This window comes from Botrytis fragariae, assembly GCF_013461495.1.
Source record: "Botrytis fragariae strain BVB16 chromosome Unknown tig00000223, whole genome shotgun sequence".
Taxonomy (NCBI): Eukaryota; Fungi; Ascomycota; class Leotiomycetes; order Helotiales; family Sclerotiniaceae; genus Botrytis; species Botrytis fragariae.
Genome location: NW_023501001.1, coordinates 873,784 through 901,568, shown reverse-complemented (window position 1 = coordinate 901,568; position 27,785 = coordinate 873,784). Strand labels below are relative to the sequence as shown.

At 41.9% G+C, this 27,785-nt stretch overlaps 5 protein-coding genes across 5 annotated transcripts; 3 read left to right on the top strand and 2 right to left on the bottom strand.

The window, feature by feature from the left end:
- Positions 1-6,887: 6,887 nt before the first annotated feature.
- Positions 6,888-7,243, top strand: Bfra_011023 (uncharacterized protein; the record flags this gene model as incomplete). Its single annotated transcript, XM_037341352.1, has 2 exons — positions 6,888-6,973; positions 7,066-7,243. The coding sequence occupies 2 exons, from the start codon at positions 6,888-6,890 to the stop codon at positions 7,241-7,243; spliced, it is 264 nt and encodes an 87-aa protein (XP_037188771.1).
- Positions 7,244-13,334: 6,091 nt separating this feature from the next.
- On the top strand, positions 13,335-13,799 carry Bfra_011022 (uncharacterized protein; the record flags this gene model as incomplete). The annotated part of the gene is made up of 1 exon (XM_037341351.1): positions 13,335-13,799. The coding sequence occupies one exon, from the start codon at positions 13,335-13,337 to the stop codon at positions 13,797-13,799; it is 465 nt and encodes a 154-aa protein (XP_037188770.1).
- A 5,036-nt stretch (positions 13,800-18,835) lies between these two features.
- On the bottom strand, positions 18,836-19,199 carry Bfra_011021 (uncharacterized protein; the record flags this gene model as incomplete). Its single annotated transcript, XM_037341350.1, has 2 exons — positions 18,836-19,049; positions 19,072-19,199. 2 exons carry the CDS (start codon positions 19,197-19,199, stop codon positions 18,836-18,838), a joined length of 342 nt encoding a protein of 113 aa, XP_037188769.1.
- Positions 19,200-21,652: 2,453 nt separating this feature from the next.
- Positions 21,653-22,061, top strand: Bfra_011020 (uncharacterized protein; the record flags this gene model as incomplete). The annotated part of the gene is made up of 2 exons (XM_037341349.1): positions 21,653-21,709; positions 21,807-22,061. 2 exons carry the CDS (start codon positions 21,653-21,655, stop codon positions 22,059-22,061), a joined length of 312 nt encoding a protein of 103 aa, XP_037188768.1.
- Positions 22,062-23,530: 1,469 nt separating this feature from the next.
- On the bottom strand, positions 23,531-23,970 carry Bfra_011019 (uncharacterized protein; the record flags this gene model as incomplete). Its single annotated transcript, XM_037341348.1, has 2 exons — positions 23,531-23,689; positions 23,950-23,970. 2 exons carry the CDS (start codon positions 23,968-23,970, stop codon positions 23,531-23,533), a joined length of 180 nt encoding a protein of 59 aa, XP_037188767.1.
- Between the last annotated feature and the right edge of the window lie 3,815 nt (positions 23,971-27,785).

Sequence of the window (27,785 nt, the reverse complement as noted above, 5' to 3'; positions counted from 1 at the left end):
CCCCTGTTATGGTCGCCGAAAATTCGGCAATGCTATACATTAGCCCACTCTATTCTTCACATTTTGGACTGATCCGAGAGCAATTAATATAATCTTTGAAATAGCAGTCATTCTGTTATCTAACAGTTTACACTCTACAGGTAACCCGCTACAATGATATTTCTTCACGCAAGAAAACTTCGGGTTGAAGTATCGACTCGTAAGTACGAGAACCACGCAGTGCTACTGTACTTGAGCAGATACTTCCTATTGCTAGATAGAATCTTGAATATCACCAAATAATGTTTTATTTACTTGTCCACTTGAAGTTGCCGATGTACTCACCTAAAAGGGTCGAAGTCCCGCTTCCACAATGAATTCAATGCCAGCATGCTTGTTCGCCAGCAGACGTACAATGTGCCACTCGAATCAACTCGAAATGATTCTTAATTTGATTGGCACATGGGTTCATGGAGCCTCCCAACTGCCTTTTCAATTGAATAGTAATCAGAGTACCCCAAATAGATACGCCCGGACCTATGTTGTGGCTATGGGCTTTCGAAATTACCTCGATCACACTGTTTATTTAGGGGGTTTTCCACAGTAAAACCTTAAACCATCATGAAATATTCTCATGTAGTTGAACTCAAGTGTTTATCAGTATCACCCAACCACTTTTGCTGTCTGGAAAGAAGAAAGACAACACCAGGTGTACAACCTATTGAGTGGGACATAGACACTGGCGATTTGGTTGCGAAGTTTTCACACGGAGTCATATCGGAAGTTCTAACTTAATGTATATGCACTAGCACCATTATGTCTATATCATTTCCACTTCTGTACTCTCAGTTTGATCAGATCAATACAACCTCCATAGTCAATACGCATTCTACTAGCCTTCTTTTCTTGTTGTGAGTAAGTTCACTGCTTACAGTAACGACAGCATAGATCGTAGTATTAGGGAAGATATCCCCAAGCTCTTGACCGAAGATAAAGAGGCTCATAAAGCCCTCGAGTGTAGCAAACCCCCTACTATCTTGTTCTTTAACCCCACGTCCTCCAATTCTTCCAACTCACTTTGAGTTGACAACAAAACGGAGAGGATATCACCAGGAACGATGAAAATTCAAGCAAAAAATAAGCACAACCTATATCAAAGTACGATGAAATATAAAATAAGCATAACCTATAGCAAAGTGCGCTGCACAACGCTACTACTGCAAGCTCAACTTTGAGATTAACACATATCACATCCCCTCTTTTTCCCCAGAAACCAGAAAAACCTCCTGTAAACTTCATTCCAGCAAGTCTCTTTTCACAAAAGCCCAAAACAATCAGCCTCCAATCCCACCACTTGTGGAAACAGCCGTTCACCAACCTCACTCCAATCCCAAACGACCAAAAATCTTGAAAACACACACAATTCAATCAACTATTTTTCTCCCAGTACAAATCATAATCTCAATAAAAACAACTCAAATAAATAAACTCAAAGTCGTTCAATCCAAAAATCAGCTTTTTATCTCCAAAATATCAATCCATCAAATTGTTATCGAATTTCTAAAATGTGATATTTCCAAATTCTTAACATTTTCTTAGCGAAAAAGTTGAATCAACTTTTTATCAAACCATACTTTTTCCAAAAAAAATAAAAAGGTCCAAAAAAGTAACCGTGGAAAACCCAGAAAAAAGGAAATCAACTATTTCAGATATGCAACAAACGAGTTCGAAGGGTCAAGATCACGAGGTTCTACTGTTAATCGTTGGTTCCTGGGAAGGGGAATTGTTTCTCCGAGCGCCGAAGTTGTGCCATGAGGTTAGGGTAGGGCACTGAAAGGACTGGAAGGATGAAGGAGGGATGGGTATAAACAATTTTTATTTGTGAAGTTGTTACTTTAAAGAAAAGGAATGAGTGAGGTTACTTTTGGGTCTTCTTTGAAGGGTACATGAATCATGGTTATATTCGTCTTGAAATATTTTAGGGATGGCTCGTTTAGAGAGACTTGATACATCTTTACTGGAAAAGGACATCAGGAATTTCAACTTTCTTTCACTGGAAGAAGAGACTTGTTAAGCATACTTAAATATTGAAAGGGATAAGTATGGAGAATTGAATTTACACGTGATCGTTGTAAGTCAAAGTAACAAGTATGTAGAAAGTAAGATTACAAATTACTTCCTCCATGCTAGATACAAGAACCAGCCATTCATCATGATCAAGTATTCTCAACAGTACACAAATTACAATGATTTTGTAGCAACATTAACATCAATACCAACACCAATACCAACACCAAAACTTAAGAGTTCTATCCTTGAAATTTCCAGAGGTATTCAGATTAGAGCATATTCCTCCAAGTCAGAAATTCAGAACTATCCCAGAAGCTAAAGAAGATAGACAATGGGAAACCAATACCTAGCAATGCAATCTGATCTGAACCTTATGCCAATCAAGATCCAAAGTATACCAGCAAGCAACACAAATCCATCATGAAACAGAGACAAGAAGCATTATCACCTACCATACTCCAGTATATCATCAATCCACTCTAACAAACTCAATCTCACGCACAAAAACAAGAGAAAAAATCTCCATCTCCAACAAATGTAGAATCTCAGCCCAAGAAATTCAAAGCCCCGAGTCCCAACTACGCAAACTCAAAGCGATGAGTGCACAAAGAGGAGTAGAGTAGACAGTAAGCACCAAAAACCTCAATGATTTCTCCTCCCTCCCGAACGAATACAAAAAACCCCCAGAACCCAATCCAAGCCGAATCCCGGTCCGTGTACTACGCACTACCTATACGCTTCTTCTGATGTTCAACTAAATCCATCAATATACTATTTCCAATTTCCAAATCATCATCACATTCCTGAACTCCATCACTAGAGGGTTATAGATACGTGTCTACAGCTAACTAATCTAGTATTTCTTTTGCCAAGGATCAGGATCTTTTGTTAGACAAACTTGAAAGAGAGGATTAACTTATATCTCAATACTGGGTAACAAACCTCTTGTGCATTGCTATTCCGCACTCTATTCGAATACAAAACTATTCGACACCATCAAACCCGTCATTCCATCTTTCCATAGCATTCATTCATTTCCCACCCATAGCCTCACTACAATCACGCTCTCCCTCTCTCCCAACTACAATCTTTTTTCTTTTCTTTTTGCTCCATACACACTCTGCATTTATTCTCACAAGACTTAATCCAATCCAATCCAATCCAACACCCCCTCAACGAGCCGAGCCGAGCCGAGCCGAGCTGAATCGAATCCAATGCAAACACTTCCCTGATACATACACATAAAGATGCCCATGCACATCACATCCCTTCACTAAAAGTCATCATCATTATCATCACCATCATCCTCACTTTCACTCTCACCCTCCACATATCTTCACCACAATACAATACAATACAATACCTTGCATCGCATCGCATCACAGCCCCACATGCCATTACAACCTCTCATTTATCCATCCATTTACCCATACTCACCGTACAATACACTAGTAATCCTCTATAACAACCCACCTCGATCGATCCCATCCTCTTTCAATAAGCATTTCACAACCCCACAAGCGAAAGCCCCACTCCCAAATTCTCAACTTGCCCAATCATCACCGCGGTCTAGATTCCTCCCCCGAGAGACGAATTCAAGAAACTGTGTAGTGGGGTAGCGAGTGTGGTGTTAAAAGACGGAGAGAGAAAGTAAGCAAGCAAGCAAGCAAGCATACAACCCACATATATTACTGCATGTGATATGTACAACGGATGGCTGCACATCCATATTACCCATCTACGTAATAAGAAAGCCATTTCGCGGGATATACAACCACAGTGTTTATTTCTGCGAGAAGGGGATTGGCCAATTTGTGAATAAATGGAGTGAAATCACCGAGTTATGAACGAAGATATTTTGGGGACTCTTTTGCTATCACGGTGGTGTGATTTGATGCATGTGATATGGATATGTATAATGATGATGATACTTGCAAGCAAAAAAAGAAGCAACGAAGGTGGTCAAGCTGATAATTTGACGTACATCATCATTCGACGTTACGTTTCAGATACCGGTTATTTCGATTCAGTCAAACAGCTTGCCATTGCCATCTGAAACCATCGTCACCACGCATGTAATATGCCAAGTACTGTCAGCATCCACATGGGACCTTGCAAGAACCGAGGCACTTATCTATACATGGAGATTGTTGGATTCATCTTCAGGGCTAAGAAATTCATGCATTCAGCATCTATAACACCTCACGGCTACTTGCGTATACGGTGAAGAGCCCGACTGTAAGGATCGCGATGCGATGCAACCATTGCCCGTTTCAACTCACGCCACTAAGCCTAGCTTATGCCGAAATGGAGAAGTTAAATTAGACTTATCGTATCTAATCATGAAGAAACAGTGATCTTGATCGGATGAAACGCGAATTAGAAGGAAGGATGGATAGAAGGAACGGACACTCGCATCGATTGCGATCCGTCGGAGACCTCTTCTTTCCGACGGCAAGGATCGATTGGTACTTGAACACTTGGGTCCATGGCCTCGGGAGGGTGTACGTGTGTATGATTATTCCAACTTAGGGAAGTTGATTGAGTCATCTTCCAAATGGGGGAACTAGCTAGGTAGTATTGCGGTTCGTATAGCGGATACGCACATATACGGGTGCTGCCTGACTCCGACGAACGAAACGGCGTTGTAATATGCAATTCAAACTTCAGCCCTGAGGAAAATGGTATGATAAATCATATCTTATCAGTTTTGAGATTGTTCTGAGAAGGGTTTGCAAATGCAGGGACCATACCGTGTGGGATCAGAAAAATGTGCATAGAAGCGGTGACGTGCGATTTATTATGCTTCCATCGATGACGCACACCAGTCAAACGTGCAGGATTTCGATAATCATATGAGAGTGTCAGTGGGTAGAGAGCATCTGTGGATAGATCAGTGCGAAGATTAAAAAGTAAAGTGCAGTGATTGACACCGAATGAACTGATGTGGTACAAAATGCATATTAGAGTGAAAGTTTACATTTCAACTTTGAGAGTTTTGATCTTCTTGGCCGATTCACTTGAGAGAGAAGAAAGTAAAAGTCATAATTGGGAAAGGAAATCGAACGCCTCGTCATCTCAATTACTTCTCACACCTTGGTATCTTGCACAGAAACTTCGTGGCTAGCGCTCATTCAGCCAATGTGAGAATAAGGCTCTTTCCTACTTCTCGAGAATTCATTATTTGTCATCACGACACTTAAAGTAGCCCCCACTAAACGAGACCCCTCTCATCACCAAACATTCTTGAAACCCACATATGATAATAACAATAAATGATAATGGATAATGACACCTACATACTTATGTAGATCATCCTATACATATGTCATTTCGATTTGCGATTTATACTCGACGGGAGTTAAATCGAACGTATGGAACTATCTTCTCCTCGTCTTCGAGGGGCGGTTGCACAGCGTCTCGCACGCACGGCATAAGTCGTTGCATATCAGCGAATAGAAGAATGACCAAGTCAGCCACTTATGTTGTAATCCCGAGTTACGGCTAACTACCTATTGTGTGCATGAAACCTCGAGGTCTCCGGGACGGTGTTGTATATGGTAAATAATAGGATTGGTTGAACTTACAGAATTCGCTCCAAAAACCATCATGAAATGTATGTTAGATTGTTTTGAGAATCGAAGGTCTAGTTTTGTGGTGGGGAAAGAGTGGAAGGTAAGTCTTGGAATGGGGTACGAGGCGCCACTACAATGTTAGATGAAACCGGTGGTTTGGAGCCAATTTCTGTGCATTAAAGACAAGGGACCACATATCGATGGTAATGTATCCGTCAATTTAGTGTATACAAAATTCGTGCTATCGATTGAGCCATCCCAATTCTGCAACTCTACGGCTAGCGAGACCGCATAATTGAGTTAATTAAAGGCATTTGAAAGATTAACAGGTGCCATGAAGCACCCACGAGTTCAGATCATTTCGGGTGACAAAAAATCTGTGTTGTCTCATACAAAAGTCGGAGGTTTGCTCTTCCAGTACTTCATCTCTGTTTCGCAGCGGCCGTTTTTGCCATATACGCATAGTGCCCTCGAATTTTTGAATTGCAAGCCAAAGGCATCTGTAGAACGTCTCTGCTCAAAGAATCTTATGTTGTGTAAGGTCCACTCCGCTGGTAAATCAAAAATGACAGAAAGAAGCCAATCCAAAGTTATCGGCAATGATGGCGTAATCAATATAACTCCCAAGTTTTTATTGTAAAGTATTTAGCATATTACCGGCATATCCATTAGGAGATGTCAGATCAGCAGATCATCTTCGAGCCCCTCATAAATTGCTCTTGCTTCGCGAGTAGCCAATGATGGCATGAAAGACAGAGATAAAAGAGAAGAGGACAAGAATTTTCCTTGTTTCAATAGTTCAAGTAAGAGCGGTGAGGCCTAGCGAGGAAAGCGGTGCCTAATAACATGTGCATGGAGTTATCCGGGTGAACTCTCACGATATCTGACGATGTATACTATTTTCCCTTTCTGCTAAAAAAAAGAAGCTGACGGCGAGGGAGGAAATGCATGGGGTGGAATTTGACTGACCTCGATAAAGTGTGGGGGTTCTATTCTTGATGAGAGCTATTATAGATTACGATTTGTATAAGATGAATGAAGTTCACTGCAGCAATGTGAGAAATTTGGAATCCGCGCAACACTCCACTTTGTACTTTGAAGAAATTGTGCTCTACTTCTAAGGCCACACACAAGCTGAAAAACTTCTCTGAATTATTGGAAGTCGTCTAGCTTTGACACTATCGAAGACTTATCTATCTTCACATACCATTCCATCTTGACTACAGTTGAACACCATTCGAACTTTGTATAGTCAATTCTATAATGTCGTACTCTAGCGAAGCCTATAACTGCTGTTTCAATGGCAATGTGTTGGAAACCTGTCAGTATTGCGGTGGTTCCACACGACTGTATGTAATCAGTCCCAAATACCTCTATGTCAAGCGTCACTTCCACACCAACCTTTTGATTCAGTTTCATAGGATCTAACAAAATATCTTAGACCACCTTGCGCTCCTTGCGAAGGTACCGGAATATCCCACCGCCCTTGTCCATACCACTCCAGTTCTGCAAGCTACTATTCCAATAATCTGCAAACTGTACCGGCTCATAGAAGTCGGGAAGTAAGGCACTCTTCTGGAAGGAGCAAGAACAGCCATAGTGGCAGAACTGTCAAATAATTGGGCTCCTGATGTACTACGAATCGGAAGCAGGGGACGAATCTTTTCCTTGTTGGATTCTGGCGTTGATTTTTTCTGATGATTTCGGTATCAAATGAATTAGCAGTTCACCAGTTGGATAGATCAAATTTCGGAGAATGGAGTACCTTGACCTAAAAGCCACCTTTGGTCGAATCAGGACTGAGCAGAGATCTGTGAGTATGAAGCAAGGAGTACAAATTTTAGGGTTATAGCTTGGAGAGTAGGTCCCGGTCATACACGACAATTTGAGAGTTATTCAGAACGGTAGACACAGAAAGACAAATGAAAGCAGGCTCGAAATTGTGTACCACTGAGACCGATTATTGGGAGAAACGGAGTTGGTGGTTGCGGATTTCCTGCGGCTCCGGAACGATGAATATCTATTTTCAATCCGTCGGGATACAGCTAATCCGTCAGATGTCAAAGGAAGTTCTGTGACCCGGGTCATTTTGTGATTCGGAATACCGAACAACGGCACGATGGGAGTCGATGGTTCGAGAACCTTCTCAGTCGCGAATACCACACTTTGAGAAGCCAATTAGAAGAGTATTTCAACAGGCCATGCCATTGAAGAAGGGTGACAGTCCTTTTGCTAGTGTTGAGGTGCCTTTTTCATATTCTTTCCTCATGGTTGCCAGCAAGATTCAGTGCTACCTTGAGAAGAAGACTCAAACGCACAAACTCTAGTGTTTGATCAAGATTGGTCCGTCAACATATACCAGTCTTCAAATTCTACACGCGGGATGTTGTTGTATCTCTGTACTCTCCATTCGCAGTGTTTATTTATATGAGGGGTCCTGGTTCGATCGAGATGGTTGAAGGAAGCACAAGAAACATGGATGGCGTACAAATGCGGAGATTTGTCACGGGGACATTATTTCTGGGTGCCGACGGTGGGAAAGCGTACTGCGTTACTTTTGCAAGTATGGGAGGTGCCCTTAGGAGTTTTTGATGGTTGCGGATAAAATGAATTTATTTTCCCATTACTATCCATATGTTTTGAATAAATAAACATGATTCGGCGTTCGAGATTGAATTTGAAACGAGTTCCTGTTTTCTTCTTCGAATGTTCTCGCTTCCAGTGAGTATTAAATACGCCACAGGGGGGCACGACATACTTGGTGGCAATAGCGCAAACGCGTGTGAGTAAATATCGTACTGCGACCAAGGGTCAATTAACCATTGGTATCTTCCGCGTTGAGTGAAAATCATCACCAAACACTGGCGCATGTTTGTGATGCCAATAACCTCACTAAGAAAATGCTTGCACAGCATATCCGAATCAGCCAATGAAAACTGCATCTTTTTTTCATTGGTGCCAGCATCCTCACACCCTCTTCTGGTGAACCACTATCGATATGCTATTTGTCTCCTTGGTTCATTTGTTTGGTCCCCAATGAAAAGCGATGGAGCACCTCAATTGGCAAGCTTACCATAGAAATCCCATCTCAGAAAGTGACAGAAAACACAAAATCTCGATATACAGCCAGAACGATTAAGTAGTGCGACATAGTATTAGCAGCTGTAGATGCATGCAACTTGTCAATACAATGCTCCGATGTTATGGAACCGGCTATCCGACTGATAATATTCCCAAGGAAATGTAATGATTGATATGGGAGACGAAGGTCAAGCGATTCAGTTGATCCATTATCCGGGGCGGGTAACATTTCCTTCTTTCCCGCTTTTCTCGTGTACTATATGAACTTCGGGATTGTGATATCGTTTGTTGCTATCTTCTTGCCACCAAAATGGAACGATTTTTTCTGCATAGTTGTGACATGGTCATGGAGATATACTTTGCATATGCCCGGTACAATTGATTCATCTCATCGATATGAATAGCCGAAAAAATTCCGCAGCACGTCCATGTAAGTCGTGCTATATGACAAGAATATGTGAGTGAAGGAGATCAGGTACATCATAAGCCCCCTTTTATAATTCTCTGTAGTTTCCGGTGTCCAGATTCGTCAACGGAGATAGAAAGTAACAATCACTACCAGGTAGGTAAAACAAGAAGGGTATAAGCCACTAAGTCTCAACGTGATACCACACCACAGTCACGCGTTTTCCACTGATCCTGTTGCACCACATTAAAGAATATCATGATTGCAGGGTCCCGATGAAGACTATCATAGGATTGGCTGATGAAAGAATATGGTTCGATTGAAGGGAATACGTCTGCATGTGACTGTCGGCATACCTAACTAGTATGTATGAATGAGATTCTACTTGGTGAAGGAATGCCCGATTGCAATAATGTCCTGATCTTCGTCCTCCATGAGCGGAAGAGTGATATTTTGGGTTCGGGTCTCGAGAATGTTGTAAAGTGCGGTATTGACTTGTTCGCTCTTGAAGACAACCTACACTTCTAATGATCTTCAGCCTTGAAACCCTTTCGTCATACTCTCTCAGCATATTCATATCACCTGGTTGATGAGGAGTAAGTATTGGGACAAGCCATTTTTACCCCTACTAAGCCAACAATTGTGCTTCCCTAAACATTCAGGAGCTGTGTGTTTCTTTCGCTTTGTCGTCGGTGGCGAAGTATGTATATACAGTAGAGAAACAAACAGATTGGCAACTCCATGTTGCGACATTTGCGATCAAACGTTGTGCGTCACAACTTGTGACTCACAAGACTGAACAAGAGCAATGAGGCTCTATTGAGAGAAGGCGTGTGATGATTAGAACTGTTTCCATCATACATCTTGTACATTGAAATACCGAATCACATGATGGATAGAATGCTAATATGGTTTCTCATCCTTCGGGATATTGGCCGCGGGTGTGGTAACTTGGTTACGATAGTTTTCTGCATCGACGTACCCCCGATTTAAGTTTGATGATGATGGAATAGAAGTCTTGTGTGATCAAGATTCAACGACATCACCCTGATTGGAGTTCGACGAGGATGAAATAGAAATCACATTTGCTTTGATAATTCGCGCGATGAAGAATGAAGTTGAAGATGTGCTCAAACCTGATGTTCCAAGCAAAGGCCACCACTTAGCGTTGGGACTCCTTCCCAAAATCCAAAATTATCATCACGCTAAGTATACAATTAAGTACCTACCTAGTAGGTATGCAATTACTGCTCATTCCCTTTCTTCATCGTCTCCCCAAACTTGTGCCTATCGAATCATTGCTGAGACTGATGAGTACAGATAAAAATAGAAACTCGCTTTATACAATTCCATTTCCTTGAGGTCATCACCAAACACACAGAAAGTGGAAGTAATATATACATACATGCATGCTCACGAACTCTATTAAAACCCGATAATAGGTGATTCCAATACTAAACTTCAAGAGAAGGATACATGAGTGGGCGTTTGTCTTCACGGATGATTGACTTTGAATACAGACAGAAAGATGGGATGAAAGATCAAACCGTCGTTTCAAGACTTCAAACATGATCGTAATGATTATCCACCCATACGATGGACCAAGAAATTCGTGTATCCAAATCGGAATTGACATACCTACCTACGCTCTGTCTCCTTTCAATAATCTCATTCAGATTTGACAAGTGGCTCTTCAGACTGAGATGCTTCTAGTATGTAATTTGAGTGTGCGATTTTGTCAGCCGACGAAGCGCCTTCTATTTTTGGTGAAAAGTCAAATCAATTATATTTGGCTGTTCGCCGATCAGACCACGAAGTCAATTGATTCGCGTGGGCGCCGCGCCGCACCGAACCGATGAAGCATTGAATGTATCCTCTAGGATCTCTCGAATTTTTACATTTGTTTATTGCAAGGTCATATGAGCTGTCAATGGCTGTAACGGGTAGCCTCGGTTTCATGAAATTATGGACAAGGCGAATTTGAGCGAACAAAGTGGAATGAATGTACGCGTTTAAACTTTATCTTCGCTCTCGGTCTCCTATTCAACAATTTCAAACCTCGGCATTCCGGCTTTGAAGCCCGAGTTCACGATGGAGTCATTTTTTTCCTCCAAGATGCAAATTCATGCAATGCTAGAAACGGTTGGCAGATGACTATTGATTGAGAAGCAAGAGTCTCGACCATCAGTTGCTCCATCTTGCGTTTCAACTCCTGATCGCTGTCAATGTTGTCTAATGCACATGTGTGGATCTAATGAAAATTTCTTTCATGGGCGTTAAGATTTTGCGGGGGAAAACAAGGGAAGAATAATGAAGCGGTGTTCTTCAGCCCTGTTGCTTCTACATTGGTAAGGGGTGAGCTTGTGAAGTTGTGGGGAATGAATTAAAAGTTTTCAGTGTGTTGACATCACTAGAAAATCTCTTTTCAGTTCTGACTCTAAATTCTATGGAGCTTTGGAGTTGGGAAATGTTTATTTGGAAAGACATTCAAGGAAAAAAGAGACAGAAGAGAGAATGTCTTTGAATACAATGGTCTCATTGGTTCATTTCTATTAAATGATGGCATTAAAATGACAGTCCGCAGAGCCATTGAGACATTGAGACATTGAGACATTTCGCCATTTCGCCATTTCGCCATCTCGCCATCACTACGGAATATTGCCCTTGTCGTAAGCAGTTGTCAGCACACCATTTTGGGTTTTCATGGTACGGTACCTGAAAATCTAAAGCCGGGCGGAGAATTTTGAATTGGATAACTACCTAGGTACACAGGTACAGACAGGTAAATAAGCTAATTGGCGGTAAGACGAGGCTCTTTCATAGTCTAGGTTAGGTGTGAGGTTACCCGAGTACGACTCACCTGCAGTCGATGAGGACATACATAGGTAAGCTTACATGTGTAGAAAATTTGATGCGATCTGGAAAGATGATGGCGATATATGGCGATATATGTATTATCAATAGTTGACATGGCAATTCAATGATTCCTTCTGAAATGATGTTTTCCATAACATGAAGCACGTTTTTCATGGCCCAAATTGATACGTACAGTAGATCATTACTAGGTCGTAGATCAACAATTACAAAACGCATAAGAAACAAATCAACTCATCTCCTCCATACATGGTGCCACTCTCTTTGACACTCAGTGACACTCGAGGAAATCTCTCACCGTACCACACACACCACATGGCCATTTAGTACCTTGTCCCAAGCGTAACTTTTCTTCTCAATTCATCGACTTGGCAAGTTGGCACGCATGAGATGAGAGATCTGATGCGAAATTGCTGACGAAATTGGAACTATCCCTATAGTCTCTCGCGATGTTGCAAGATCGACTGGATATCCGAATTTCAATTACCCCCAGGTTTGCTCAGAGGCCAGGGACAAGACCAGGAGGCCCAGGATCATACGAACAAGGATGGACAAGGAAGAGGCTAAAAATGATCATTTTCGAGCATTTTCTCCTTAAGCGAATGGAAATAGAAGGATCTAGCGTTCAGTGATTTCGTAATGGTAACCACAAAATTCATCACGAGTGCGAGAACTTTGGTAACTTTGGCAACTTTGCTTCAAATTGGTTGGTAGGAAGTTGGTACGTGCGAGTAATTGTGTGGAAAATGACTTCCCAAGGTTGATGCTATCCATGCCACTTTGTTTAGTTCACGGCAAAGCGGAGAGCGGTTACCTCTAACTGCAAAGTGTCAAACATCGTGAGAAATTTAGAGTGCGAAATGCGTTGGAAAATTTGAACGAAGACATTCTTGAACAAGGAAATAATGAAAGAAAAAAACTTTTTATTTATTTTTAGTTGGATGACTCGTATTGCGAAAAAGAGTCACCTGCACCATGTATTCTATATACAAAGTGAGGCGTGATAATAAAAGGATTAAAAGAAAAAGGATATAAGAAAACGTTGGCCCACATTCCTTTGCGTTTACCTACTACTACTCAAATACATCAGATCAATATCAAACTACTGCTATTACTACTACGCACTCATACAATTAGAAAGCTACTATAGTTTCATCATCGATTCACTTTACAACCCAGACATTTAACCTTACCACACTCAACCATAAACTACTTCTACATCACATCACTCTCACTACCTCACTTTTTGATCCTCATAACCTTTGAACACGTTCAAACACCCTTCAATCAACCACCAACCCTACATCTACATCCTCAATAACCAAACAATCAACCAACAAACCACAATCATGACAACCCGATACCAAGTCACCGAACCTCACCCTCACGTCGCCACATCCTCGTTCATCCATTCCGGCCGCGGCGGAGCAGGAAACACATTCAAAGCCCCCAAGACCACCAACGGCAGCAACGCCCGAGGCCCCGCCTCCCTCTTCACCCTCGGTCTTCCCCAAACCTCATCTAAATTCAGCAGCGGCCGTGGCGGCGCCGGCAACATTCTCCCCACCTCCAAAAAAGCACCTTTCTCCTTCGACGAAGAACTCGAACGTCAGAGCACCCGCGAAAAGAAGATGAGCGAAGGAGGCATGTGGCACGTTGGACGAGGCGGCGCCGGAAACTATACCAGCGGACGACCAGCCAGCGAACGCAAGAGCTCGACCAGCTCCGAGGATAGCAATGGGAGCATTCGAAGTGCGCGGAGTGGAGGATTTCTCGAGCGCTGGACTTCGAGAAATTCGACGAGAACGGCGTAGGAGTTGAGAGGTTTCTCTCTTTTCTCTTGGAGAAAGATGTCTTGAGACTTTGAGTATTCTGCATGCATTTGCATTACGATACCTATGATTTTTTTTTTCCTTCGGCGCTGTACTGCATTGCATTGCTTTACCTATCTGGGCAGGCAGACAGGCAAACCTCCGCGTTTCAACATATAAAAGCATTTTGATGGCGTTTTCAACATTACATTACCACTTCACTCCTCCTAATACACACCTCAACAACTCATCTCATCTCTTCTCTTCGCATTCAACACCAACGGCGCAACCAATGGGGAAGGGGAAACAAATCAACAAGTCAACAAATGGCAAATGGCAAATGGGCAGGAAAGGGACGGGAAGGCAAGGAAAGGAAACGGGGGACACCAAAAAGTTAATTGATCTTATTTACATTTTTATTTTTCTTCTCATTTCTGTTTTTGGATGAGCGATTGGCGCTGCATGTATGTTATCACCCAAAGTACCTACCTGTAACTTTATGATACCCCGGGTTTTTCTATGTTTGGGGAGACAGGGGAAGGAAGGATGTGCGAAGGGGACAGACAGATGGATTAGGTAGTCAGGTTATGAGGATATTTCTTGATTGTGAAGATGTTATTACATACAATGAATACAATACAATGAACACAACACAATACAATAAAATTCGATTAATCAATCAAATCTCCATCTCCATCTCCATCTTTACAATCACCATTCAAACTCTCCAACGCATCTTTGAAAAGGCAAAGCCGGTCGGCCATCAAGGTTCCCGACCTAGTACCAATCAATCAACAAACTCCACTCCCGCCTGTGCATAACATGACTTATGAGGTTACCCCGCTTGGCACAGCACCATCATCATCAAAACACTAGTGTAAGTATGTATGACTAAGATAAAACCAAGACACTTATTTCTACACTTACTTGCAGTCTTACACCACAACTCCCTCCCCCGCTCCCGGATATTGGGTCTCATTACTCGGTAGGCAGGTAATTAACTTTGTGTATTCTCTTACTCCTTTTTTGCTTCCTCCTCCTCGAGGACTCCGACTCCTTTCTGCATGAACGCAGCTGGTGGTTTTGTTCTTCTAGATCTTCTAGAGACGGAGATGGAATGAAAATAGGAGTGGGAATGGAAATGGAAAGAGAATGGAATCATTCCCTCGTGGAGACTACAGTGGATGTGTGGAGTAGATGGATGCGGATGGATGTGGAGTAAATGAGACATATATGCTCGGTATCCCAAAGGAGATTTTGATTGTGTAAGAGAATTCATTGTTGGGTCTGATGTGGGTTGTTGATGTTGATGTGGGAGCTTTTGATTTATATTTTTATATTTTTCTGTAGGGAGGTATGCATGGAGTAGGTAGGTAGGTATGGTCGACATCATATTCCATCACATCATATTGCATCATTTTCTATGTCTGTACCTGCACTATACCTCTTCTCTATTCAGTTGTAGATGCATATGTTGTGATTTCCCCGCATTTTGGGTAAAAGGAGAAAGGAGAGGAGAGAGGAGAAAGGAGAGAGGTTATAGAATTGACTATTGATTTAATTTGATTTCATTGTGCTTTCTAAGAGGATGGATCGATAGATGGATCGATGAGTGGGTGAGGATTTAAAAGGGGGATCGAGAAAGGGGGATTGAGACAGCGTGATTGAGACAGCGTGATTGAGACAGAGTGGTTGAGGCAGAGTGATTGAGGCAGAGTGATCGAGACAGAGAGAAGTATGTATGTATTAGGTATTAGGTGTGTGTTTTATTTGGAGTCAAGAGAAATTTGAGGTGTGGGTTTGATGAGACGATGTGGGTAAGGCGATGTGAGTACGGCGATGTGAGGTGTGAGTTTCAGGTTTCAGATGTATGTATGTACGTATGGATGGTACATGCGAAAATATCTACAAATCACCAATTCAATGATTCAATTGCCAAAATTGTGATGACTAATTCAGGTCCTCGAGTAGATGGCATAAGTTATAACTTCTTTTACACCATCAAATATCTACCCAGGGACCCGGAACAAAAAAATAAACCCGTACGTAACCGCTCCTCTATTTTCCCGCTTTAACTTGCCAACTCTCAGCTTTCCTTCCTTGCTTCCTTGCTTACTTGCTTACTTGCTTACTTGCTTACTTCCTACATACTTCCTTGCAGAGTAAAACAAACTAATGCCAAGAAAACTTCGCTCGCTCGCTCCTTCCCCCGGACCCCGCATTATCCGGCCTCGTGGAGATTGTGCGTTATGCTAATAATTAATTAATCATTAGCTTCGTACGTGGCGTTTTGATATTGAGTTTTGGGGTTTTGAGAAGGGGGGTTGGGGAGAGAGGGGGAGGGGTTGATTCGTAAGTGAAGGAGGGTGTTGTGTATCCCATATTTCAATCGTATCAAGGTAGAATATTGGAGATTGGAAATCGAGAGAGAGATGTTGTGTCTTTGGTTTTTTGTTTTACTGAACAGACCGGTCTATTTGAAGCTAGGTTTGGGCGGGAATTATCTTACAGATTCTGGGATCCGGGGGTTGGAGAATCTGGGGATCTGAGGGTTCTTAGAGGTGGCGAGTTGTGTATGCTGAGGTACAACCCTCAAGTCTGCCTAACTACTTGGTTCTATGGAGATGGAGATGAAGATCAGAATCTGGGGAATATCAGATGACTCTTTTGTGACTTGTTAGTCGTGTGTGGGTGACGTACTCTGGGGTTTGGGGTTTGGGCCTCGGGGTTTGTACACGAGTCATGATTACAATGCCACATGAATCAAATAAATTTGGTGGGTTGGAGAAAGAGCGGGACGTTTCGTTTTAATGCTCTGTACTTGTGTGTTTTGGCTGCTCGGGGCGTATGCGGTACGTGTACTCCTAAGTTTTGTGCATGTGTGGTTTTATTTGGATGTGAGAGAGATTGATATCGTGCAGATGGATGAATGAATGCTCTTGTTGCAGTATGCTCATATGGAAGTCTGTATGTGAAATCTGAATCTTGTATTGTAAGATCTTATCATACAAGAAAGATGTATCGAGCCGGCAGTTTGATAGGTAGAAGGAGAGGTTTATATGCGTGTATAAGGTGTTATTTTGTTGCTTTGCAGGAATCATTGTATTGCGTTTCTTCCTAATTGCAATTGGTTTTAATAACAATCTTGAGGCTTTTGCTTCTTATTACGAATTCTTGGGGCTATATTCAAACATATCTGTTCCGAGAGCACAGTCATATTTTTGGTTGTATGGCCCACATACGATACATAGAATATCATCAGATAGTCTACACGCCCGCGTGCTCCTACAAATATCCATCTTTTTGCTTCCGGTTGAGATTGCTGAGTGACACCCCGTATACATCATACAGTAGTGCATACGATGGCCTTCTAAACACCACAGTTCCATCATTCATTCATTCATTCCTGCATTTCCAGAACAAAATTGAGCCTTTTTAAAAAGCACACAGCTTCACATCATCATCTCCTCCCCCATCTTCGATTTAAAAAATTTCCTGGGGTGAAAGCACCCATGTTCAAGCGCCCATGTTCAAGCAAGGTTGAGATGCATATGGTAAGACAGGTAGGAAGAACTCCAAACTTTCATCTCTCTCTCTCTCTCTCTCTCTCTCACACACACACACATACACACATGAAGCACGCTCAAAAACGTGTAAACTGTAAACTTACGAAAGGATTTTTGGTCCTCTTTCACGAGATCTTTTCTCTGAACGCTGAGGTCAAGTTGCTCTAGGATTGAGGTTGTGCAGCACAACTACATCGTTAGATTTACAACACCAGAGTCCGAATTCATTTGGAGTGGGAATATAAACATGCTATTGTGCCGGAAACCACAAAGAGAGAATCGAATGTGTCTTGATACAAGATGGAATACCTCGATGGGACCCTATGCTAGAAGCCCAGACGCGGATGTAAGCGTGAAGAGAAATGTTATGGATTAATCTCAAATCGAGAATTTCGGTGATAAATTCACGTTTGATGTATGAGGAAAGAGTGGGATAGTTGGAATGACGAGCACGGATCATGTTACTACTTAGCATCATCACTAGAGGTACCAGGTATGATATGATGATTGATGTGAATGAGCTCAAGTTAAGAATATGCTCGTTTGGGGGGTTAATACTCACCTCGATAACACGAAATAAATAGGAGATTGAATTTCTAGTTATCTGACAGAGAAGACACCTTGTTGTGTGATTCATGATTGATATTGACCGGATACTATTCTGATCCTTCCCATTCTTCATCTTCTTCTCTTAGGAGGATATACGATCGGGTCATTCATACTTTTTCCATCTTCTCGGCTTCTCCTTCTCTGCATACTCCGAATGATGCATTTCCAACTTCGGCGGCTAAGAAGACTTTCCTGCTCCGGAATATCTCTCTCTGTGATATTGTATCGCTTATTTCTGATGAGCGGTTCCTTGCCTGTTCAGTTATCGCATCTTGCACATGAAGTTTTCAATCCACAAGACTTCTCATGCTCATCTCGGCATCTGGGCACCTAGCATAAAGCCCAATCTATATCGCATGTGTCGATTTTGTATTCGAGGAACTAGTCGCAGAGCCAGCATTACTAGTTTCTTTGCTAGTTTTCTTGCATTCGATCGAGACTCCAGGGTCGGTCTGATTGAGGTACGTGATGCTGACTCGTACCCATCAGTCTCCGCTTTGGTTTCTACAGGAGTATGGCAATTTCGAGATTCGGCGCTTGAAAGAATGTGGTCTATCTTTTCGTGTCCAAGGAAGCTGCCAATAAATCATCAGAGGTTTTCCATTGAGGCCAGGGTGTTGGTTTGAAAAGTGCTCGTGTGCTTTGGGGATTGTAGATTCGTCTCTTGGTAGGATGGTAGGACTTTTTCCGATGAGAGATCGTGAAATATGTGTAGTATTTGTAAAGTAAGTGTGAGATGATACTCCTCTCGATGCGTTTGAGGGTTCACAGGATCGAAATATGTAGTTAATGCCGGGAATACTGTGTCCAACTCGTGGGTTTATATGTCCTCATGTAGTATCTACCCTGGTAGATGATCCGGCATCAAGCTGGTAGCAGTTGAGATGGGCAGACTGGAAGTGAACCAACTAATATGGTTCTCTCTAGCTGTAGCTGTGACTGTCGGGTTCTTGTTAAGATAAGTTTCCCATGTAGCCAATTCGTCTGTTGAAGCTTGTTATTCCTTTTCTCGTTGAGTCGGTGTACTCTGAGTGGAAGTCTGCAGGAAGCCGAGTGTTTGCTATCATGAGGTTGTTGCCTTTTCGTGAATGGAAATAGACGTGAATTTGCGTGCATTTCTGTACTCGGTTTGCGCAAAATATTGATTGATTTTTGACGTTAATGTTGACCAGTTTATGAAGGTCTTGAGATCGTTGGATGTATAGTTATAAATCAGCCAGTATTCCATGAGCCTTGTTGTGTTTCTAGGCGGAATAGCATGGTTCGGTTACACATATCAATGTACGTCTATGGCCGTTACTTATTAGTTGATATCTAGATGGGTTGTTTGTGGTTAATAGCTTTGCATGTGAAGGACTTGCATTGAATGTAGAGCTGATGGAGCCTGAGCGGAGTAATAACTCTCTCTGCAGAGTTGTACAGGTTGAGTCTGCTGAGTTCTCATACAACTTGCGACGTTGGAGTCGGAGGGCATTGTCTTGTTCTTGGTTCCATACAGTCATTTGAGTTGTACTTCCTTTTCTAGAATCTATATATGTTGGTTCAGGGCTAGTCAAGGCTGCACAGAGAGCAATGAATGTCACAGTTGAGAAGAAGAGATATTGGCATAACACATATAACGCATATCCCCTGGAGATGGGTTGGATTGGTGGTACTGGCAAAGCTTGTTATGATGTAGTGCGGGCGGGAGCTGGGTATTGTTGAAAGCCGGTGATGTGTTCAGAATGTGGGGTAGTAAATGCGAGTCTCGCAGGAGCTGATCTAGTCACCAATATGTAATCTGATGTGGCGTTGCGGAAGTCAATCGAGTGATAAAGACAATGAGTACGCCACCAACATGGGATTTGAGTTCCAAATGTCTGTGTATATAGAGGTATCGCTCGTGAGGTAGGTCGGGTCGGCCGTTTTACTAGTGGTTGCCTATATTGAGATTGATATGAACGATTGGGGCTAAAGAAATAGCTGTGGTTACAGACCGCACATTTTCTGAAATCTGCAGTGCTGTAGTGTGTCAGTTTACCGTAGTCCGAGGATTTTTTCAAGAACTGACTATAATTTGCAGTTTTGTGCCACTCTGAGCATTTGAATGAAGAAACACAGCTCATTTATTTGAGGGGCTCGTATCTCTGCTTTGCCAATACTAAAGTTTTAACACCTTGCACATCTAACGATCGACAGAGATCTCTGGCTTCTCGGACTCCAGCTAGGGCTTGGTGAAGAATTCGAATTTGATTTGCTCTTGGAGCTTTTGAGTGACTCGCTCAGTATCTACTGGCTAGACGTTCGAAAGTGTTGCGATCGCCGTAGCGTGGTGTGGCAATCGAGTTGTTTGGAATAATTGAGCCGTGGGTATTCACGTTTATATTGAAAGGCATGCGATATCTAGCATAGTGTACCCTAATAATATATGCCAAAGCCACTTTGGATTGAAGAGTATGTTAATAAATTCACTTGTGAAGGGTTTTCAACCAAGGACCAGGGTGTTGAGGATAAAAGTGTTGAGAATTGCCATGTGAAGCCAGGATGACGCGATATATATAGATGCATTGGTCTAACAGTAGAACTACATAATTTATTGGCTTCATTATTTCCTAAGAACTTCAACATTATTTGTTGTGTTGTGTCAATGAGTCAAGGTTTGTGAGTAGAAAAACATATTTTACCCCGTGTTTCGCTCGGCTATAACCGAGAATTTAGCAAGCAAATGAACTAATCTCACAATACCAAAGTTCAACTATTAACAAACAACAACCCATGAACGATTTGCAAAGTGATTTGTTAAATATTTTTTTGATTTTTCATGATGCGTCAGTTTACTAGAGTCGTTTCGTCATGCTTCAAAATTTTCAGATAGTAATTTGCGATTTTCAAAGAATCAACAAGCCTAGGTCTTGAAGGACGCTTCTATTTTTTTTGAACCTGATTGAGATTAATGGCGCATCCTATTAAGCTAACAACGCAAATTAGAATTAGATTGATTATTCAAGCTATTGTATCACTAAATGCCAATTTCAAACTCTGAAATCTCAGGCATGCAACAATTAAGAGATACTTGTTATTTCTGTTGGATTTAGTCAGACACGGGATCTTGATGCGGGAAATAACATTGAGAGCCTCTTTTTTTCTTCTCTTGTAATTGGCCAGCTAGTTAAACAGATGTGACTATGCCTTTATGTTGCTCATCTGAAACTCCAGTGGCGTTCTTAAATGAGCTAGTCAGAGGTACTTTCCGTCATGACCCGACTTATTCTGTATTCAATATGCTAGCCCAAGTCTTCTGGAAATTAGACGAATTTTACTGGCTACCTAACATCTTTGAAAGCCCCACTAATCTTACAGATATGCAACAGAAGAGCTTGATGTAATGAATATCTCCCGAGGTACCTGTGTCATGTGCTAGATAGCCCTTATGTAAATCTGAAGAGCCAATAAAAACTTCAGGAAGGTTATCACAGCCTCATAGGACTTTGAAATACAAGAGACGGGACAGAAGCTCAGATATCAAGGCGGTTAGCGCAGTTATTTTGACCGTTTGGATAGGATTGGTTGAACTTCTTGGTAGACAGACGTCAGCTTGTTGAAAATTGCCAAAACAACCACAAATATTTTGAGTCAATTCAAAATCCCGAAATTGACAAATCAAAACCAAAATTCTACAACTTCCGCCATTAGCTCCTCAAGATGGGCCAATTCGTCGCCGGAATTATGTTGACGCTTTTCATTGTCGGTTGCTTTCTTGTATATGTATTATCAAATGCTTTCAGGACAATTTCAAGAGCTTTTCGCAAATTCGGAGCAGTTAGATTTCAATTTTTACTGATTATTGCTTTCTTAGTCTCTCCTATACTACGTCTGCAAGAAATGGGAAGACTATCACAACGCTCGCCTTGCCAACGAGGCCGACAACTATGAGATGGGAAGATTGGAAAGCGGCGGTGCTAGTTTTGTTAGTGGTGACAGCGACAGGGAAGGAGGAACCGCTGCTGCCAGAGCCAATGAAAACGCCACTGCTGGCAGAGCTGGTGGAGCTTCAGAGGGAGAAGATAGTGAGGATATTGGTTTGGCTCGCACTCTACCGTTGGATGGATGAAGGATAATGATGTGTTCCGCGCCTGCGGGCAAAGCTTTGCTTTAATTCGCAATCCAATCTGCGTTCCCACACACAACTTTTATGATCGGATTTCTATGTGTTTTATGGTGATGTTAAATGGCTAGTGAACAGCAAGCAATTGGTAATGAGAGCTACAGATCGACGGCAAATAACAAAAGGGAAGTTTTCTTTGACTCATGTCGGATTTTTTCAAAGGGCTATTTACTAATTGCTCATATTATTGAGAGTTAGGTGTAATACGTTGGAGAATAAAGGGTCTGAAAAGCTCCGATAGGACAGTGAGGACGATTCAAAGAGACTGCGAAAATAAGAAAGAAAGTTCTGCGGACTATCAGCGAGGCAAGACAAGCAATTGTACAAGATTGAATACCAAACACTAGCATCCTTAGCAGCTTCGGCATGGCGGTATTGAGTGACTACGAGAAACCAATGGCAGCCAATAACTCCCAGTAAATATTCAGTTGGATAAAGCTAACAATGACAAAGGGTTTAGCCACAGAACAAGTGTAGCCTCATTAGCTTTGATAAGATGGACTGGGTATCTAAAGGACTTCCAAGGTACGGAATAATATCATGCAGAGGCTTGATGAGAAGGAGCTAAAAGTTACAAAGACTCTGAATACAGAAAAAACTACAACCTCAGGAGCTTCGATAATACGGGAATAAGAACTACGACGTTCAGGTCTTCCAGGCCATATGGACAGGCATCTCATCAAATACGTTCAACAGAAACAGAAAACTTCAAAGGCAACAACAAATATAAGAAGCTGTTATCAAAAAATACCGGGGCTGTACCACTCATTGCAGAAAGAGTTCTGATGCCACAGTAGTACAAGGATGGAGAAAGTTGAGATAGAAAGGGTACATTTTCGAAAACAAGAACAAAGCCAAATCATATCCACTCGAAAGTTCCCTGCATTGGATACATACATTCTCAATAATTACAACAATATTTTTGAAGTTAGGGTCGAGAGGGTGTTGCAAGTGGATCATAGATTGTTGAAAAGTGGTGGATTTGATCATGTCTCTCGTCGAATGTGGTTGGAGTTGGAACTGCTAGATGTGCAAAATAAGGAAGACTTTTGCACTCTGCAGACAAAATTCAGACATTGGCACAGATATACCCCTTAATGATCGAGAAGAATGATAAAAATGAAGGAATCGCATGGTTGTTCGTGCATGTAGACTCATTGGTTGATACAAGAACAATGGACTGTGAGATTGTGTTGTCAGATGCAGAATTGTGTGTGTTTTCTTATATTATATTAGCAGTATTCATGTAGTTGAATCTAAAGTGATAGGACTAAGAGCTCACTTGAAGCCTGGATTCTCAATTCCGGGAGTAATAGCTCTTGATACTTGGCCTTCTGCACGCATTCCTCATCTCACCTTCGTCCCGTGGACCTGCTTGCTATTACTTAGAGATTTAATGAATCTCAGCTTTACAATCATAAAATTTTCCATGGCTGATACTTCCCCCACGTAATTGCATTTTGATCAAGATACGATGCAATGATAATGAGTCCGTCGTGAGCAGACTCGGTCATTCGAGTCTCAGTAACTTCCATCCCTTGGAACCTCAAGCCGCTGCTGAGATTCCTGTGCCGCTATGACAAATTCTCCACCTATGATCCGCAAATTCTTGAGACGTTGGGATTAAAGAGGATTCTTATGGTTAAGAGATTCTCCTGCCTAGGATACCGAAGAAGAAAGTCGTGGATAAATACGATCGATGTATCTAGGTTAGTTGCTGGCGGATATCATATTGTTAACTGCCAAATACACAACTCAAAGTCATTTCCGGCAAATTGAATTCCCATTGCATAGCAATAAGATGCAAATTGCTCCTGCGAGAATTAGCCCTTACCCGAAATAGAGCATTCCTCATTGGGAAGGTAGCTAAGAGATGGTATCAGAGCGTCTTCGCTTCTTCAATCATTCAGCTGTCCTTCTCCAACATCAACGCCAACCAAAGGTTGGTCCTTTTCCATTTCCATCATGGTTTCAATTGAAACCACATGATTGATGTTGCATGTCTGTTTTCTGGGACGGCATGGATGGTAATACCCGAGACATGCAATCAGCCACCTCAATTGTTTGCGCATGTAACCCTGCACATCGCCATCCAGGGTTGCACAGACTCGCTCGGGAACCCTTTATCACCATGCATACATACTTCATGACAACAATCCGCTAACTTGCATACTTCATAGTTTTCGAACATTCTCAATCGATATAGCATCTTACGATACAACCCCCGCGACTGCATGAATTAAAGTTTCGGCGATACGGAATTCACCCACCAGTTCTTCGATTGTGCCGCTGACAGCCAAAATTCTTTCCCCAGTCTCCAATTGTGTCGCAGATGGATATATACAAGGTAAGTGGGTAGGCAGCATTCGATAGGCAATTGATCCAGCTATATCACTCTTAAACTCCCTTGCAGAAAAACTACAAGGATGTCTCGAATACCTATTACAAGATTCGAAACTTTAGTCTGGACTATTTACAGGCCGGCGAGGCACCATGCTTCACATTCTACTATCGACAGCAATACTCGAGAGCAAGAACCAGTCTTCATTACATGGCTAGATGAGCACTTTTCTAATCAACTCTCAACTTACCAGCGCTCCAACAATATGCCCATTTTCTCAATGTCTTCAAGATTGATACAACAAACCAGTCCTGGGGCTCCATAGTATCTGCAAATATTTACGTGGATCTCTTGATGAGAAGTTAAAGCAAAGGCCCCTATTTGATCTGAGAATTAGAGTTGGATATGAAGCCTTAGCATCAGCTATCTACCGCAGAAACCGTGCTTCATGAAGTTCGAAAACTAGATTGGTGCCGACAGTCTATCGGTGTAGAAATCCGGAGGTTCTTATTGCCTGATATCATCAAAGTCCTCTGTCATTCTGAGGTCCATCCGAAGTTCAACGAGATAATGGAAGCAATTCCGGAAATCTCCGATCTTCTGCTCAACATTCCACGTGGTAATAGACAACAATCGTGTCATAATACCATACGCCCCATCACCCTCTTTTCCCCTCTTGGTTGAACGAGGATTTTGGTTTGCATTGAAATGACTGTCTAACAGCGCACGATTGTGAATAATGGTACTCTCAGAAACTTGCACTCCTATGGCCAGCGGATACCACCCAAAGGGCGCTTTATAACTTGCGCTTTACATATCATGGCAATGAATCATAGGTGTGCGAGGTCATTCTTTAACATACGGCGATTGTTCGCGACATGGAAGCTCTGGGGTATATATCCTCCAGCGCCTGTGATTGGGACAGAATTTTGGTCCAGAGAACTCATCAGTGGAACAACAGAACGACTTCATCAAGTGAATAACACTGAAGTCCTGAAGCGTCCTCCCCTTCATCATATAGCAAGTCGAGAATCTTCCTCTTATTCCTGCACTTAGAGAAGCAACCACCGCCTGATTATCTCGCACTAACCAGCCACAAGCTTGTTCTGACAAAGTCAAGTAGACCGCTGATTCAGACCTGCCTACGAAAAGTTTTCGTATGTCTTGAACCATCATAGTTTGTGCCAGAAATTGACAACTAGCCTATTCATAGATGATGAACGAAGATCGCAGGGAGGCATGCTAAATTGGACGCTTTCTCAGAAATCAATCCCGAAATGCGTACTGGATGTACGTTTGTTGTTTTCTAGTGACGATCAGCAGCAGCTTTGGATTCTGGTTCGTGGGTTGATGACACTGTTGGCGCGAGAATGATTATCAAACTACCAATCCCAAGACCTCATGAGATTTTGTCTTTTGCAGCCGCCATGTCTCTCATGTCATTTGAGAGTTTCTCGTCTGCGGCTCTATCAAGCACTTCTCAGTGTACTGCCACTTCACAGCACCCAGGTCATTTTTATCTTGACAATAGCATTGTACCTCGGGGCATATGAGCCTAAACTGGCAGTTACAGAACGAAAAGATGAGTCTTCTCGTGATTCTCCAAGAATCTTTTACACTTTACACCGAAAGCCGCATAAAAGTAACCAAGAAGGTTTTTAGGGGATAAAATGATCTTAGATCCAAGTGGTCCTGAACTCAACAGCGTTGCGTCTCTCGTTTGCTGTTTAAAAGTCCTGTATTCCATGCACTTCAGAAATATACCAAAGTTTGAGTTGTGATACTGTTGCCGTATGAAGCTCAGCTCGGCCTCAAATGATATCATTTAGGACCACATAGATAGAAGACATGGAACAAAAGTTCTTGTGTTGGTGATAATTCATGGTCTAGTGGCTCTTAAAGACGTCTTATTTCTTATAGTACATCCAAGTCCACATAGATTAACCTCTGTCACCTTGATAAGATATGTAGAGGTGCGCACGTTTTTGGATCTTATTCTTTCTTTTCTATAGAGAATCATTTACAGTCTGGCCGCAATAATATAGACATAGCGGTAAGATGATGATCGTGTGGCTTTTAAGGATTTATATCTTCTTTTTGCCGAATCCATATTTGCAATCCCGACCACAGATGATTATCAAGAAGAAAGTGGCCATCTTGAGCCTGTGGCCTGGAGATTCGGACCTAAAATTCATCAAGTGCCTATGTAAAAACAGCGGCAGAGTTGAAATCTTGGAGAATCTAGGGTTTGAGCTTCTCGTGGTAGCAGTTAAGTGAATCAAGAAGTCTTCAATTTCAAAGACACTAGTTGTAAATCACAGCTGTGACGTTGACCTCAAAGAGGTATGCGACACACATTTTGGACTATGCAAAGTAAAATTGCTCAATTATATATACACATATGTGTGTGTAGATTGATAAGGCGCAAGCATATGCAGGAAGTTCTTCCGACTGACCACACTAGATTACGACATGTAATGGCAGAATTCAATATCTTTAGAGAATTTCAAGCAAGGAAGAGATATACCCCCAAGAAGCGTTCTAAACATGGAATTCACAGATAAGACATGCAACAAAATGTTCACTCTATAGGATTATCATCCAAATATTGACTTGGATCCTCTCAATTAGTCGGATTGGAATGCCGCTTCACAGAGTAGAGGCTGAGGAAGACCTCGGCCCCCTCATGTGATCAATTCTCAAATTCACTCGAAACAATTGCTGCTGGCTCCTTGGCAGTAACAAAAAACAGGTGCTAAGCCCTAGTTTCAGTCAATTCTTAAAGTGCTTACACCTGAGTTGATTTTAGCCTTGGCTACTTCCTTTCTCAACCTTACAAATACCTCCAGATGAAATAATTCAGTACTTTCAACACGCTACTTCCTTTTCTGAACTTTCCTGTCTCCTTCTATCATAGATAGAGCTTCCTAAAAGCAAATTGCCTTGCTTCTTCCCTTTTTCCTGTACAAATTTTATTGCGTTTTGATTGCTGTGGTTACATCCTCAAATTGTAACTTTCTCAAATTCGCAATCCAAGATCGCAACATACAAACCAGAAACCTCAACATACCTTTTTGCATTCAAACAATAGACCCGTTGATTTACAGGTTCAAACCGATAGCTCAACAGTTCTATCACATTATTTGTACGTATAGTGATACTCCTCCCCTCATTAATTCTGGTATGTCTGCCGTGGTATCACATTGCGCTCCTTGTCAATGGTATCAACAAACATCAAACTTGAAAACTCTTGAATCATTTTCTTTTAGACAAATTAATCAAAGCAGCATGTGCGTTTGCTGCAGAGTGCCAGTTTATATTTCTAGCAA